Here is a 17749-nt window from a genome sequence, read left to right as displayed (position 1 = left end):
TTTGCATGCACACACACACACACACACACACACACACACACACACACACACACACACACACACACACACTCCTTGGAAAGGCTGGCACAGATTTACTAGCTACGCTCCCTTCTGCTCAGGCTATAAGGTAGTTACACTACCAGCAGACACTCCAAAACCATCTACTGTAAGGCTCTTGCAGGGGTACCCAATTATTGAGTGAAATTAATATTAATAGAAATGGTAAGGTTGAGCAAACAGCCAGGCTTTCAGGAGTGGCCACAGTGTCACCACTAGATATAAGTACTCTCAAAGGTTAAAATATTCTCTAATGAATCAGCCACAATGAAAAGTTTAACTGTATTTAATAATAAATAATACAAGACCATGAACATGCTAAATATTTATATACAATCAACACCAGAGTTTCAGTCACAGGAAATATTAAAAATAACACAGGTAGACAGGTTCACACAGTTACAGAAAAAACAATACTTAACTAATCTCACTATATTTTCCTGACTGATCTAAAGAATTATTATTTCCCGGTTACATACTAGAGCAAGGGAAGATGAAGTAGGTGAGACATCCTTCTTCGTCAGGTTACAGCATTATGCCATGAGAGTTCAGTCTCACCTAGTATTAAAATATAATTTTTAGTGATGGATTACAGAATGGCATCACATACATCTAATCATCTAACTTCCGGTTCCCATTCAACCCCCTATTGCTAGAAGCTGCCCGGATTTAACAGCCGTGTGTCAGTAATATGACACAGAGAGCCTTGCTAAGCTCAACTGCAGCTCCTGGAAGTCATAAAACCTTCCACTTTTCTTACAGGAGATAATAAACTATACTGCTTACATATGCTGTGTCTCTGGCTTCATTCAAAACTGTGGGATAACATCTTTATGGCCTAGGCCCATTCATTAAATTTCTTACTATTTTCCAAAGTCAGGTGGAGTGAGATTAACCTCTTCTCGTCCAGTATTGTCTGTTAAAAGATATACATTTAAACAGTTACAATAATACATATATATTTATTTTTCTGTTCATCAGGGCACATTGTTTGCACATTTTTAACGCAAGCAGCTTTACAAATGCATTTTTCAACACAAGCATCTGTACAAATCAGTTTGATATAAAAATGACATATACTTCTTTACAAAATTCCAGATAGCTGTGCTGGCATATGTTACACACCCACTGTCCTGCTTTTCCTGGCATAGCTGGCAATACCTCACATTGTCACACCTACCAAAATACCTACTTTAGCAGGTATTTTTGATAGAGGTGAAAAGATTCTGTAGGAATTGCATTTAAAGGTGTTTTTTTAGATGAAAATTAAGGGCAAACTGTTTTTGAGCATTTAGAATCAATGAATGAGAATGATTATTTACTTAATTTGTCATTACCTGAAACTGATCTTTGTGAATTTTTGTTTGATTTAAGGGTAGACAGGGATGGATTTGAAAGGGAAAATAATGACTGTTTTTGCACAGGGTTTGGGAAATTGTCTGTTCTGTTTTTCCTAATGTGAATCATTTTGCTCCACCTAAAATCTCTTACACATTATGTATGTTCGAAAATATGCTGTGTAAAAAAGTAGAATTTGAGTATATGAAATTTATTAAATCTAAGAACAAGTTCAGTTTACAGAAGAGTGAATGGTTGGACTTGAAATACCTTCAGGAAGGTTTGAAGGATTATGTGTTTAAGCAGGCTGATAAGGGGGGCAACGGGTTATAATGAATAAAGCCATTTATGATAAAATGGATAATGACTTACTTTTAAATAAGGAAGAATATGTTCATTTGGCTGACAACCCAGTTGCCTTATTTAATTCACTGTTGCTAGAGATTCTGCAGAGGCGAGAAAGGTTGGGTTTCCTCTCAGCTCAAGATGTGAAGAAATGACATGTCTCAAAACCTATGGATCCTATTTTTTAAGCTGTCCCTAAGATTTGGTAAACCCATACTATCAGCTGTCGACTCGTATTTGCAGAATGTGGGAATTTTTATGGATTCTCAGTTGAAGAAAATTTTGCAAAGGGTTCCAGCACACATTAAAAATGCTGTGGAACTTTGTGAGAGCATGAAAGGGATCTGATAGCAGGAAGAGTTTTATTGGGTTACCATAGATGTCAGCTCTTTGTACACTAATATAAAGTTGAAATGGGGTTTGGATGCGGCGAGCAATGTAATGGGGGAGGGACCATGTACTTCCTTTCTTATTAGTATTTTGGAATTCTGCCTTATATATAATTACTTTTGTTTTGGTAATGAAAATTCGTATGCAATCATCTACATAGATGATTTTGAGATGATATTTATATATTTTTTTCTGAGCATGCAATCAGGTCTATATCATATTGAATGTCCTGTTTAGCTAACGCTTATTAGTCAAACACTAATAAGCGAAAACACTAAAAAGTGAACATTTGTTTTAGTGAAACCTTTCCCTGGGAAAACAACCAGTCAGCCGTCATCGTGGATTTGCCCTCTTCCTCACTGTAATGCGATCTCGGAGTCGGTATATTTAATTAGGGGGGGTGTCCCCCCACAATAATGGGTTTTGTTTGGTGATATTTTTCTGTGGTTCATTGGGTTGGCTGACTGTTTTTTAACCCAGTGAAATGCTTTTCTGAAAGGAACATTCGCTATTTAGTGTTTTCGTTTATTAACGTTCAACTAATAAGAGTTCGCTAAATAGGACATTCGACAATATGATATAGACCTGATTCCATGCTCAGAAAAAAATGTGTAGGCTATATAAATATCTTCTCATTATCGGTTATATGATATAGACCCCATGTAATCATGTATAAGAGGTACAGTGATGACTTTTTCTTGATTTGCAAGTGGAAGAGTTGCAGTTTGTACAATGTTTAGATGAACTAAATAAGAATGTTCATGGTTTGAAGTTTACTTATAAACTTAATAAGCAGTCTGTTCATTTTTTGGATGTAGGGTTTTATGCTGGTAAGGATAAGACCATCCAGAATAAACCTTGTAGAAAGGCAACAGCAGTGAACAATTTTTTGCATGCTTCTAGCATGCACCCCCCACATTTAATCAACTCTTTTCCATATGGGGGGTTTAGAAGAATCTCCTATAATACTTCTGAAAAGAGATTTAGAGAAAATAATTTAATGGACGTGAGAGATAGACTTTTGGCTCGAGGATATCCTTTGGAGATATTGAGTAATGCTAGAAGCGAACTAGATAGAAGTAATGGAAGTAAATGTAGAAAATACTGGTGTGGGAGGAAAGATCTCAATGAAAAATAATTGGGCCTTGATGTCAGTGACAAGAACATTTATTTTTTCACTAAATACTCACCTTTTTCTGAAATTTTGAAGAATTTAGTCAAGGATTTATGGCATGTGGTTTATCAGTATGAGCTGGTAGGAGAATTATTTCCAAAGTTTGTTATGCTTTCTTATGGGAGATTTTATAACTTGAAGGAGTTGTTGATTTTTAGGCAAAGGCATTCATTGATTGTGGGGGAATGGATGGGCTGCTTTGTGTCTGGACATTGTAAGGTTTGTAGTAAGATCAGGAACTTGTCAGGTACCAAAATCAGTGGTGGGAAATTTATTTCTAGGGAGAGATTTGACTGCAACTCATGCGGGTTTGTGTATATTATTGGTTGTAGGTGTAATATCACTAAATGCTATGTAGGGCAGACTAAGAGGAAAGTGAAGATTGATATCTTGGAACATTTAGACAACATCAGAAATTGTAATTTAAAAAGTCCTGCAGCAGAACATTTCTATAAGGATCATAATGGCTCAAATGCTGTTTTTTTTCTTTAGTATTGTAGTTCAGATTTATTTGTACAGAGGGGGTGATTTTGCCAGTAAATTAATTGAATTAGAAAGAAAGATGATTCTTAATTATAAAACTTTATGCCCTAGGAGTTCAAACTTGGAAGTCAGTTTGAATTTTTAATATTTCAATGTATTGTATGTTAATTTAATATTTTAAGAAATGTATTTAGCAGTATTTATTAGAATGTGCATTATAATAAGCTAAAACAAGATGCTATTTATTCTTTGTTGTACATTGGGAATGTAAGTTTTTTTTTAGGATGATGAATTATTTAATTGTTTAATTAACTGACAATCAGTTGGGTTCAACCTGTATAAAAATGTTTGTTTTGTGGATGTACTTTGTCCTGGGAAGGTGAATGGCCAAGGAATCAGATGCACTTGGTATGAAAGGAAGGCGATTGAACAGCTAGGCTCACTTTTTGTTGTTTTTTTGTGATCCCTGCCTAATGACCTTGTACACACTAAAAGGTTGTGGCATGGTGTAGTTGATAAAAATAACTACAGCCGAGAATGTTTACAGAACCCATACTACTTTAGCAAAGGATGTGGGAAAGCCCACCTTATTCAATCACCAACTGCAGATATTACCAGTAGACCAAACTGAATGTTTTTTAGAAATCAAGCATTACAGCTTTTATGGGCTTGGGTATTCTTCTCAGCTGCGCATACATAGCTTTAAAAGTGCGTATATGTTTTGCACTAGATTGACCCCATATAAAACCAGCTTGCACTAACATTATAAAATTGATAACATTATATCCTTGAGATGTTCTTTGTATACTGCTACACATCTATCCTTAGCAGATTAATTGTCTAGTAATTTTGCACATTTCTGGACTCTTTGCTAGGTATGGGCAAAACTGCATTGACTAAGCATTGGGAAGAAGGATTAATTACACTGGCTTGCCAAAACTGTTGGTACAACTGCTGCAGAGGAAGAGTAATGTGCTTTACCAGAGGTGTATACAAGTTCATGTAAGACCATATGAACCTGGAGCTTTCCTGGCTGGTGTAACTTTGCCGTGTTCTCCTCTACCTGTTTAGTGAGTTCTTTATATATAAAAAAAAAAATTGTACTCTAGATCTCTGACATAGTCCGTAGTCCAGTATCCTCTGGAGGATCTACATCATATTGTTAAACTTACTATTTGTCGAATACCTGTTTGTCGAACTCACTTTGTCAAAACCACTTTTTGTCAATTATTTTAGCAAATATTTTCCTGAGGAAAATCACAGTGGGCCATGATTGGGAATTTGCCATTTTCCCCATTGTAGTGCGATTTGGAGTTGGTATATTTATTTAGGGGGGTGTGGGGGTGAAGCCCTCCACCTGAATGGGTTTTAAATGTTGTGGATTTTGTGATGATCAGTAGTTGAACTATTTGTTCTTTTCCCTGGGAAAATATTCGCTAAAATGATTGTTCGACAAAAAGGGGTTTTGACAAAGTGAGTTTGATGAAGGGGTATTTGACAATAGTAAGTCTGACGATATGTCCCCCCCCCCTGGAAGCCCTCCCTCCACGTCCAAATTTGTTTTAGCAGGTGCTGCATTCAGAATGGCATAAAACCTGACAAATTCCTTATTGAACTCCTGTGGGATAATGGAGGGTGCAGAGCAGGATCTGCCTTGTATTGCTGCTGTGGTGTGCAGAAGTTTCCTTTGTCATGCCTTCAAAGCAAACATTTTATCAGGCTTGTTGTCACAGGCTGAGGATCTGGTCAAATCTCTCTCTAAGTGAAGTTGGACTTGAGATATTTTAAGCATGTTGAATTGTACTTGTACTCTTTTATACTTTGTAAATATGTGTTTGTCATAGAAACCACTTAGTTTCCACAAGAGTTTGCAGCATATGCCTGTATTACTCATATATTTGAATACTGAACCTTGGCAGAGATTTTGTAAACTGCAATTTGCATACCTCCTGCTATACTTTTATAGGAATACTGCCATGTAGGTCATGTTGCTTGAATTTTCACAAACCTTCTTTAATGCTTGTCAGTAGTTCATAGACTTTTAGTATCATAGAGTTGAGCCTCCAAGGTCAGTTACCATTGGTAAGGCTTGAATAGAAGCTTGGAGTATAATTTCAAATTGATCAGTTGATGGGGACTGATGCACTGACTGCTTTGTTTATCCACTGCAGGGAGTCATTAGATCCTAACCAAAAATCCGAATGGCATTCATCCTCTAAGCCTAGCTATGCCAACTAATATTTAAGTTTTGAGTATCCCTGTCAGCATGGACATGGTCCTATCACTAGCTGACTTTAGGACTGTAATAAAATATCCAGCTACAAAGGTAGAAGAGTTTTGCATTTTACAACTTCCTATGATGTGAGAACTAGAATGCCTCTATGTTAAAGCTATAAGTGTTCCAGATTCTAATCATGCCTGACATTGTCCAATATATGAGACATAGTCCTGTATATCACCAATTGAACCTTGATCCAGCAGTTATAATCCTAAAGTTTTCTAACTAGCATTGCCACACCTGCAGTAGCAAGTGTTATGGACATGTCTTATCCCAGAGATTCTTCAAAATTCTGCCATGCTTACAAGAGATCTTCATTCCTACAAGCAAATTATGTCTGCTCTAATTTTTTAAACCTGAATTTTAACAAATTTTCTTTAGCTGACAAGTTAAAACTTTTCATATTTACATAAATAAGTATGAGCATATTCTTTGTCATAGCAGTCAATGAAATAAGAAAGACTAGCGGCAAGGTTACAAGTCACTACACAGTCCCATGAAACAGTCAGTCATAGGGCATGTCAGACTACAAGACTGTGCCAGCTCTGAGCACTAAGTTTCCTTGAGGTCACATCAACTGATCTTATTTTGCAGCTCCAAAGTCATAAGAAAGGGGTTGCCCTCCAAACAGACAGGTTTGCAGTTTAACACATTTTGAGTTTTTGTGTCTCTTCTTTGTTGTTCCCTGTTCCATATGTCATTCATTATCTTTGCATGAGGATGTGGATGGAGGAGGGAAGCTACAGTTATTTTTTTGGCTTCTTTTTTTGTAACCCACACTGGTTTGGGTGTCAATCACTTTGTTATGATCCGTAAACAGTAAGGCTTCAAATAGTGTGTTGAGGTGGGTTTCCTCAGAGAATAACTTCTAAAGTGATGTCTTCCTAGCATGTTCTTCTGGGCTGTAAAGGGAGCAACAGCTTGCAGATCTTAATTTTGTGGGCAGTTTTGAAGTGAATGTGGGCTAATGTCTTCTGGGATCACAGCATACTTTTTCTTGGCCTGCAACCTTCCTAACCCTGTCAAGGAGGGGTTTCATTCTGATCTCCATTTTCTGTACTCAGTGTTGCCTGGGAAAAGGGGTGTAAATGTTCATCGAACCCATAAGCAGTCTGTCCTTCAGGAAAGGTAAATCATTATCTGATGCAGTAAAATGCCAACTCTTTCGCTAATGTTTGATCTGTAAATCCACAGTGTGTTTAATCCAAATCAATGTATTGTTGTGGAAGCAGTGGTCCACAATGTATTTAAACACAAAAAGTGTATTGATTATGAAGCAGAAGAACAGAAAGGTCACAAAAGCTTTTCTCCTGAATACAGTTCTGGGAACAGACTCCTGAAATCGATGAACTTGGCTGTCATTCATTATGAAATACTAGCAGCGCTTGGCTTTCAGCAAGGGGAAAACAAATTTGAAAGTGGCCCAATGGCGTAACTTGAAAATGGCTTGTCTTGGTGGAGACTCTTGGAAACCAAGGGTTTTCAAAATATTATGGACCCGTTTTTTATCTGTTTTGAATGTGTTAACTGGGTGAGTAGACAGGTCTAAGTACATTTTCAGTGATGTCCTGAACCAGTGGCTAACCAGCAGTATAAGAGACAATACAGTATGTACAAGATAAGAGCAGAAGGGAAGTTTTACAGGCACATCAACATGATTTACATTGAAAGCATATAAACTTAAAAAGGATGGTACTTAGATTCAAGGTTAAGTCAAAACATTCTACATTGGCAAAGGTGAGAGTACTTGAGAAGATAGAAAATAAAATTGAATGTAGAATGCTATTTATAAGAGTTAGAGTTAAATGGGAAGGATTGAAGAGTGTAACAGAGTAAAGATCTAGAGGCAGAAGCCTATTAAGGACAACTGAAAGAGGAATGAGTTAAGAATATGTGGAGGAGTGACACACAAGGAGAGGCATAATAGTGTTACTTCAGGAGAAGGGTAGTAGTACAAGTCCAGCGGACTATGAGTTGTACGTTAGTAACTAATCCTTTGCTGTGCTTGAAAGTGATAATCATTGTTCAGTGACTATGGGTTTAGCTGCAGGCAGGATTGGTACCTTAGGCAGGAAGTATTCTAACAAGGGACAAGATCACCTTTTTCAGTCCCTTCTGGTCATTACACTAAACTGGAGGTTGTTACCACACTGCCAGTTCTCCTGATCATGTACTTTATCCCATAAAGAGGTAGATCCTGTGTATGAGTTTACTTAACTTGGGTGTAGACTGCATTGCCAGATGAGAAAAATCTCAGGGCAAATCCTTTTAGTGCAGTTTCATGTGACTTATTCTAAGCTTTAATAATAGCCTGTGCCCTCCAAAATTTTATTCACTAGGGAGTTTACAGAGCTGAGTTTGTCAGCTAGATCAGATGACATATTTTAGGCTGATAGACCTTCAACAGAGATGAGATTGGTTGTTGCTAAGTTACAACTGAGTTTGTCTAGCCAGCCAGTAGTAGTGGTGAGCTGAAGTCAACAGAGATCTTTGCAGAAAGGAAATAAAAAGTTCATGTAAGATGTCAGTGATTTTTGTCATTAACAGAAGTATTGCATAAGTATCTAAAATATGCATATTGTTTGGAGAATATTATAAGTTGATTACTTCAGATTTAGATGCTCACATACCTTTTGTAATGTACAGTATAATTCTTACAAAAGTATTTAGAGGCTCATCTCTTTGTGTGGATATTGTAAGGTAGACATCTTAATTTGCAGTACTTAACTAAAATGTAAAATAGGAAATGCTGCCATATGTAATGTTGAGATCACACAATAATATGCTAGTAGTCCTTTTGGGTCTGTGCTGCCATATCCATTTCTGACTTATTATCAATGTGAATTGTTTTCTTTAGTCAGTTTTGGAGTTAACAGAAATTAAATTAACTAATTGTTGAAGAACTTTATCTGCAAGATTCATTTTGTATTGATAATTTCCATAAATTATGTCACAAAAGAATAAAAAAGAAAAAAAAAGATTGGAAGTGTCTAGCAGTTTTTTAATTACTTAGAACAAGCAACAGGTTGCAAAATAGCTGACTGTTTCTGCTTTTTTGACTTTTAGAGTTCTGAAAATGCTGTCAATGCATCAAGTTGGACGCCACTACTACAATCCTGCAGATCCAGTTCATATTCCTCAGCACAAGTATGTGACTTTATTTCATATTAATTCAAACTGAGCAGTGCAGAAGAAACATTTTTGCATTGTATACGGTGCTAGAACTGATTATGTTCAGACTTTTTAGTGCTTTGAATAGTATTCTTCCATTTTTGTATTACTGCTTCAGTTTGAAATTATTCCAGCAGGCAAAAAATAGTATTAATCTAGTTTTGGCTGATTTCTTTCTCTACTTCTTCTTCGTTAGGGCAGCCGTTCATCCCTTTTCCTATCATAATCTATTCATTTTGCTTTTATTAAAAGTAATAACTCGCTTTAATTTTGATGTTATCAAGTAAGTGCACTGTGTTATGAACCATTGGATGATTATAAGTTTTTAAAATTGCTGACTGCTTGCCTTTTTTTTTCCCGGGAGCATTCAAGGCTTACTAGACTGAATGCTATAGTACATTTTTCATGTGATTTGACAATGGCAAACCTTTCAAATGCCATCTTCTTTACTCTAAAAAAAATGATTTTGTTTATATAGACTTGCTATAGATGTTGACCTCTACTGTTATTAACCCATTCTGAAACATGGCTGAAACTATCAGAAAATTCATAAGATGTATACTGTCTAGGACTCTGACTTTTTTGAGGTGTCCCTTAAAATTCTTTGCTTTGTGCCATCCTGTTTAGGATACTTGCAGCTAGTGCACCATTCTAAATTTCGTGCAAAAGTGATTTTTTTTCCTCCAGTTAAACCAGGTAAGTAGCAGTGGTTGCTTCAGTAAACAGACAAGCCTTGTTTACTGACCTAAACATTGTTTACATTTGGAGCACTGAATGATGGGAGACTTATAACCCTAATCAGCTACAACATTCTTCACTTAAAGAACAACCATCCTAACATTACTACCACTGTCATAAGCTGCTTAAAAGTGTATCTTGTGGCTGTACCAGTCCCAAGTTCATGAAATGTATACCATGGCCTTGAGCTGCTTACAAGGAGGCTGTCAGTAATAAAGAGGTACTGTCTACATTAGAAGCACTGACTATAAACAGGATAATGCGAAGTGTAGTTTTTAGAATCTTTGCACATTCTGGTTATCTGCAGGTTAGAGCTCATGCACAACAAAGACATGTCAGACAGATCCTGGAGGGTTGCTTCATGTCTAGCCACCTTTAAAGGACCACTTTCCTTTTTTTTTTTTGAGATCTGAACTTGCAGGCTTATATGCCTGCCTTTTAAACTGGTTGGATCAGTATCCATAAGGACTGGTTTCCAGGAAAATATTTTTCTTGGTATTCATCACATCCCCAGGCAGATTTCGGTACTGCACACTCTTGCTTACAGGAAAATTATTTAATTCACCTTTCTCAAGGACTTCTGTCTAGAGGAGGGGACTGGAATTTATTGAAAAAAAATAGCAAATAGATAGCAAGAGTACAGGCAAAGAAAAAGGGATAATGGAGTGCCAAATGAAAGACCAGCTCTGGTAGAGTTTTTAGTTGAGTCTAGAACAGAAGATGATGTTAAAAAAGGTATAGTTAGTAAGGCATGTAACATGTTCCATGATAGTTGCAAGAATCAATCAGAGGAGGTTAGAAAAGCTTGGGAAATGAGACTAGAAAGGAGGTTTACAAAGAAAAGTGGGAGGACATCTGTATGCCTCTCAAGTATGCAACAAGTCCAGAAGGTTAAAGGTTTTTGCTTGGGTATATTTATATCCCATGCAGACTTATAATTTTTTCTCAAATGGATAGCAAATGTTAGAGGTGTGGTGGGAATAAATAATTGGGAAGATATTTTCTGGGAATGTAACAAGTCAGCAGATTTTAAAAATTGCCTTCATAGTACTTTGTCAGAAATTTTGACCTTACTAATTTTAATGCTAGTGGCTGCCAAAAGAATTGAAATTTCTAGAAAGTGGAAATCAAAATGTAAACCAAGTGTAATTGAAGTACTTAATATTATAAAGAAAATAAGAGAATCAGAAGCGAGATCTTTAGAAAAGGGAAGGAAAAAATACATAGAAATAAATAGAATTTGTGGGAATAATACATGCATTTGTTTAGAAAGGGGGTAAAGGTTTAGGAGGAGGCAGAAGTTGAGCAATTTATCTAATGTTGGTGAGAGTGCAGCTAACTGTTAAAAATAAAACATGTATAATGCATGTATGTGTACCTGTGTTCATGTTTAAAATGTGATCTAACAGTAATGTTATAAAAGATGTGTCTTTATTTAATGCTCCTATTCCTGAAATAATTCCAAAAACCCAAGTGGCTCTTCTTTGGTCTGTTCTTGCTATAGCCAGAAAAGTAATTACCAAAAATTGGAAAAGTAAAGTTACCCCCTCTGGGGTTCAGTATTTCTTAATCACTTTTTGTACCTGAATTTTCCAGGTCTTATGTATTTCTTTATTCCTGACATCCAGGCAGTGCACTTACCAGCCAGTTAATGAAATTTACCCGTAAACACACGTCTACTGGCCTTCTCTGCTCTCTGTTTTGACAGTGGGAGAGCTAGAAACAAGCTGTTACTCAATGTGCAGACATCCTGGAAGTCTTCTCCCTCTAGTGTTGAGTTTATTAGCACGGCAGAAATTGTTTGCAGTAGTGAATTGCATGCTGTAAGGATGAGAGCTTCTAATATTGCACATTCATATTCTTTTTTTCTTAGACTTGCTTGAAAAATATTATTTTTTGTTTATAGGTACATAGGTTCATAAGTAGGTACTAGGCTATCAGCCCAAGGGCCTACGTAAGCCTAGCCAGCAAGGTTCCATAGTTTACGCCACCCAAGAAAGTTGTTGATGTATAACTTTGATATACTGCTCAGCTGTGGAGCTATGCTAATAGTTATTTGCTAGTTTTATAATTGATTTATTAATTGTTTTAAAACCAAATAAAAAAAAAAAAAGATGTCTCTCCAGATGAATCTATGCATCCCCCTTTGGCAATTTTAATGTTGTCACTCGGCCATATAACTCAACCCAATGTTTTCTTCCTTGCATGAGGAAGAATAAGAATTCAGGAGGGATAAAGTCCTTCATACCATGGATGTGCATAATCAGTAGAACTTCTGCCTTATATGAGTACATGAGTTGGAAAGCCAAACCTTCAGTCTGTCTCCTTCACACTGGATAGAAAGAGCATAGGAGCCACTAAGTCACTAAGCAGCCAACCAGCTATTGTTCAATGTTATCAAAGGTCATTCCTTGATGGGTAGATGAATGGTGGTGGTCACTGCTTCCAGCTTTAATTTCAAGTATGTGTCCACTGACATCATCTTCTCAGGGACCACTTGGTCTTTGATATATACCTTTTCCAAGCCTCATCACTTTGATCGCTGTTCCTGGAGTCAAGGTTTGTCATTTCTCAGTCTCCTAAAGGATTCACTGTTTTGGAGGCCTTAATTCTTTGGTCTTTCTGGCTCCTTCATCCCTTAACAGCTAGTTTTCATTGCTTGGGATTTTTTCCAGTTGTTTACTCTTTGCAAGTGGTGCCTTAGAGAGTTAACATATTACAGGTACACAAATACTTAGAAATCTGATCTACGTCTACTTGCGAGCGTAATGCACTGGCAGCTGTAATAATTCTGTCTAACTTAGCCATTTAAAATATTGATTACAATTTTTATTATACTTCCCTTTTATTTTGATATCAGTTTTACATTTTATCCACTTATTTCATTGGCAAGAAATTTCAGAATGGCACTCACATCACGCACATTTTTTTCCTCTGAAAAATTCAGTGCTTTTCAGCTTGCCATTTTCCATGAGTATGTGAAAGGCTACTTTTGTTTCATTTCAATAGTGAAACTGAAACCATTAACAATATTATTTATTTATTTATTTTTTTAAAATTAAGTATCAAATTTGTCATAAAACTTGATGACCCTTTTTTAAATGACATCTAATATGAATAGATTTAAGGCTTTCTTTTCAGAGAAATTAGTACTTTGTGAAGAGAAACAGTGAACCTGTTAGATTTCTGTGATGGACCATTGCTTTAGAATAAATAGTAAATGTGTCTCTGGGCTGAATGCTAAGCTTTTTCATTTTTTTTGCAAAGGCAGCTCATTTCTGCTCCTGTACTGAAGAAGTTGTGGGAACTGTGTTTTAAATGGGGGATGATTGTGGCTTTTGAATTGTGAGGAATAATACATACTCAGTAATTAAATCTGAACAGATATTTTGTTGGTAGAAGTTTGTTTATTTTTAACTTGTATTGAGAAATTTTGAGAATAAAAAAATAAAATATATCAGTAAATTATACTAAACACACTATCTGAAAGCCGCTCATTCAGCACCACTGATATAGAAAGATAAAGATTGACATATCTAGAAGATGGCTGGGAAATGGAGAAATGTTGAGGATTTGCCTACTGACATCTGCAGAATGATGTAATGGTGGGGATAAAGTGAGCGAGCAAGATCTGGGCATTGCTGATGCTACTATGATAGGCAGATGGTAACTCACTTGAACCACACCTCATAGCTTGCAGTGGCTTTCTAAGGAATGCCTGCAAGTGGTAGCAGGATGGCTTCCACGTAATGTGTCAAGTGATCCTCTGCAAGCACCAGTGGTGGTGACTCCCAGACTTGCTATCCTCTGCCTTCCTGTTAAGGTAGTTACTTCCCAGGTGGCAACTCTACTCCAGAGGGGTAGTTAAATACGGGTCTATATTAAAAGACAGAAGAGATGTTTCAGTGAATACCTCTTGGTCGACATGTAATGAGCGAACACACTAAAGCACGACCGCTCAAAACAGTGGATGTTAAGTTGTCCATCTCGCCTTCATTCTTGCTGGATGGGTTCGGAGCCGACCTCGGCTCCGACTCGGCCACTGTAAAAGCTCGAGAGTTGGTTCCACCGGCTCGAGGCTCCCCTTATATCCCACAATGCTAGGCGTGAGTTACCTCAGATCTCGTTTGCCGCTGCAGCCTCGAGGTTGGTTTTTTCTACCGGTTCGTGGTAAGTAATATTTCTTGTTGAAATTAGTCTTAAAAACCCCTTTAAATTAATATTTTTCTTAGTTTAGTGTAGTTTAGTAAAATCTTTATCCCCTTCAAAAATTTTTTCCTCAAGAACCTTAGGTTCTTCCCTAGGGCCTATAGGCCTTTTCTCTACCCTAGTGGAGTGTGTGTGTTTTATTTATTTATTTTATTTTAAACCCTACTCTCTGGTTTTATTATTTTTTATCTTGACAGGGTGTAACTAGTGTGTTTGTGTGTGTGTTTGTGTACACCTGTTAAAGATGTCAAAAGAAGCAAAGGTCTCCGGATTCAAGAAGTGTGATGCGTGCTGTCAGAAAATGTCTCTGACAGACGCTCACACTTCTTGTGTCTACTGTCTGGGGCCTTTGCACCTGCAGGACTCCTGTGCTGTGTGCCATGGCTTCAGCCCCAGGGTCCTGCAGGAAAGAAAGAATAAATTGATTCTTAGAGGCTTACTTAAGCCAGAGGATTCCCTGTCTGTTTCTTCAGGGAAGCCCTCTAAGACATCTAAGTCTTCGGCTCCAGCAACTGAGCCGAGACCTAAGGTTTCTCAACCTTTGCCTTTATCGGCTCCGGCTGGAGCCGATAAGTCTCAATCCACAGTTTCTGTGGATCCCTCGGCTCCGGCCGGAGCCGAGGTAGTACAAGTTCCCGTGTCGGCTCCGACCAGACCTTCGGAGCCGACAACTAGGAAGAGGTCCAGGTCACCATCTCTTGGCTCCGTTCATTCGGCTCCAGGATCTCCCCTGCTGTCTGAACGGAGCCACAGATCTCACTCCTCTAGGTCATCGAGGTTGTCGGATCATGACCTTGAGAGGGTAGTGAGTCGACTACTTAAGTCCGAGGCACTGGCCCAGATGCTTCAGAGCCCGACTCATCAGTCGATGCCTGCCCCGGTCCATCAACTTATTCCTTTTTCGACTCCTTTGAGCTCGGAGCCGGGTCGTGTCAGAACCGAGACTGTGTTAGCGTCGGAGCCGATACAATTGTCTTCGGCTCCGTTTTCTTCCTTGGAAGAATCTCGGCGCCGGACTTCCCTCGTCGGCTCCGAGGGGGTGAGTGGCATCGGACCCTTGTCCGACCCCCCTCTCCCTCTCTTTGCTTCGGCTCTGGTGAGTTCGGCTCCGACATCGACCTCGGAGCCATCACTGTCGGTGCCGAGGGAGGTTCTTAGCTTCTCGGAGCGGGGACCTCTGGCTCTGCCTGACAGGGGTGCATTCGAGGTCATGCGGAGTGTATTAGAGCCTGGCTCTACTCCACAGTCGGCTCCGTCCGCCCCTCCCTCTATGGTGCCTCAGGCTAAGTCGACTCACTCCCTCATCCCGGACCGCAGAGAGCCAGCTCCTCAGGAGCCCCCTGTGGGGATTTCATCCTCTTCCGAGGCCTCTCCTGATTTGGCAGAAGAGCCCCCTCGGAAGAGGAAGTGTAAGAGGAAACACATTGACTCACCTGAGTCCATCACGTCAGACACAGATTTGGATGATTCTGAGGGTTCCCCCCCGTTCCCCTTCTGAAGATGTCTCATTTGCAGACATTCTGGAGATCCTGAAACAGAGGGGAAATTGGCCAGCCCTCAACCCTTCAGAGGACGAATCTGTGTATCTTGAGGCGTTTGGCTCTCGTCCTTCCACCTCCTGGGTGTCCCCCCCCTTCGACCCCCTCATGCAGGTGGTTGCTAAGAAGGCATGGACGGCTCCTGATTCAGTGGACCCCACTCCCAGGAGACCCTCCAAGTTCATTACAGCTCCAGCAGACAAACAATTTTTAACAAAAGGAGTTTCTGTGGATGCGATGGTGGTAGCTGCTGCCACTAAGAAGGAGCTAGCTGATCCTTCAGTACCTGTCCATCCACCTAACAAGGAATCTAGGTCCATGGATAGGTACGGGAAGCGGATGTTTTCGTCAGCGACGTTTACCATGCGTTCGCTGAACTACCTGTGCCATTTTACTCGTCTTCAAAGGGACTTGATCAAGGAAGCGAGTGAAATGTTAAAGGACCCTACAGCTGCGGATTTCCAAGATAAGATGAACACGCAGCTGGCTATCCTTAATTCCATAACCAACTCCTCCATGCGCCTCCTTTCTTACGCGGCTGATGGAGCGAGCAGAGCCGCAGGCACAGGCGTGGCCTTACGTAGGCATGCCTGGATGCGGCTATGCAATTTTGCGGATCCCTTCAAGACGTCTTTCACGAACTCCCCGTTTGATGGATCATCCCTCTTTGGTCCTCAAGTGAAAGAAACCTTGACTAGGTGCGAGACTGATGGCAAGACCCTTTCTGCTGTCGGAGTCCGTTTTTCTACTCCTTCCAGGCCTTACCCCAAAGGCCAGAAAGGTGGAAAGATGTGGTTCCGTAAACAATCTCAAGGGACTTCGCCTGACGCACAGAGTCGTTTTCCCGCCAGAGGCAGAGGTGGGAATAACAATGGTAGACGTCGCCCTAGGGGCAGGGGGGGTCCGCAGAACCAGGGCGTTCGGGAAGCTTTCCCTGACAAGCCCTTTCAGCATCCCTGAGGTGTTGCCCGACTGCCCATCTTCGGAGGCAGTCGGGGGAAGATTGTCACTGTACCCAGAAGCCTGGCTATCCCTGACTCAAGACAAATGGGTACAGTCCATCATTTCCGAAGGCTATTCTATCCCCTTTCTTCGTTTTCCAAATCAGTCAAAAAAATCCCTTCCAGATGTTCCACCCGCTCAAAGGGATCTAGCAGTTTTGGAGATTTCAAAACTACTTGTAAAAAGAGCAATTCAACCAGTTCCAGCAGACCAACAAGGATCCGGAATCTACTCAAGGTTCTTTTTAGTTCCAAAGAAAACAGGGGACTGGAGACCAATTTTGGATCTCAGTATCTTGAACAAATCAGTCAAGAAAACAAGATTTCGGATGGTCACGCTGCAATCCATCCTTCCCCTTTTGGGCAAAGGAAACTGGATGTGCTCCATAGACCTTCAGGATGTGTACTATCACATAAAGATGAACAGACGCTCCAGAAGATTCCTCCGCTTCAGGCTGGGAACCAGTCATTTCCAATTCAGGGCCCTGCCCTTTGGTCTCACCACTGCCCCCCGGGTGTTTACCAAATGCATGGCAGTGGTAGCTTCTCACCTGAGACGTCAAGGATTCCAGGTGTTTCCATATTTGGACGACTGGCTCCTCACAGCTCCCACCAAGCATCTCCTTCTGATGGCCAGAGATTACACTTTTCGCGTTTGTCAAAAGCTGGGTATTTCAATAAATTGCGAAAAGTCTGTTTTGTCGCCTTGTCGTACTATTACCTACATAGGCGCACATCTAGATACAATAAACATGTCGGCAAGACTAACGCATCAGAGAATATCAGACATTCACAATTTGGAATCACTCCTTCTCAACAACAACAGAATCAAAGCCAGATTAGTTTTAAAGGTGTTGGGGATTATGGCAGCGGCCATACCTCTGCTTCCATTAGCCAGATACCACATGCGGATCCTTCAATGGATGCTATTTACTCAATGGTCATACCAGGAACTTCCAATGTCTCACACCATTATGATCACACAAGCGTGCAAAAAGCATCTCATGTGGTGGGTGTCTTCCCCCCA

At 39.6% G+C, this 17749-nt stretch overlaps 1 protein-coding gene across 1 annotated transcript in view; it reads left to right on the top strand.

The window, feature by feature from the left end:
* PIWIL4 (piwi like RNA-mediated gene silencing 4) overlaps nucleotides 1-17749 on the top strand; it is a 1045202-nt gene that overhangs the window by 315820 nt on the left and 711633 nt on the right. Inside the window, exon 7 of the mRNA XM_044072628.1 lies at nucleotides 9132-9212. Within this exon, the coding sequence (XP_043928563.1) occupies nucleotides 9132-9212 (81 nt within the window). The remainder of the gene's footprint in view (nucleotides 1-9131; nucleotides 9213-17749) is intronic.

The sequence above is a fragment of the Protopterus annectens genome, chromosome 5.part0 (assembly GCF_019279795.1).
Source record: "Protopterus annectens isolate FY-2018-M chromosome 5.part0, PAN1.0, whole genome shotgun sequence".
Taxonomy (NCBI): domain Eukaryota; kingdom Metazoa; phylum Chordata; order Ceratodontiformes; family Protopteridae; genus Protopterus; species Protopterus annectens.
The sequence above is the reverse complement of the archived record's forward strand: the minus strand, read 5'-3'. Positions and strand labels throughout refer to the sequence as shown.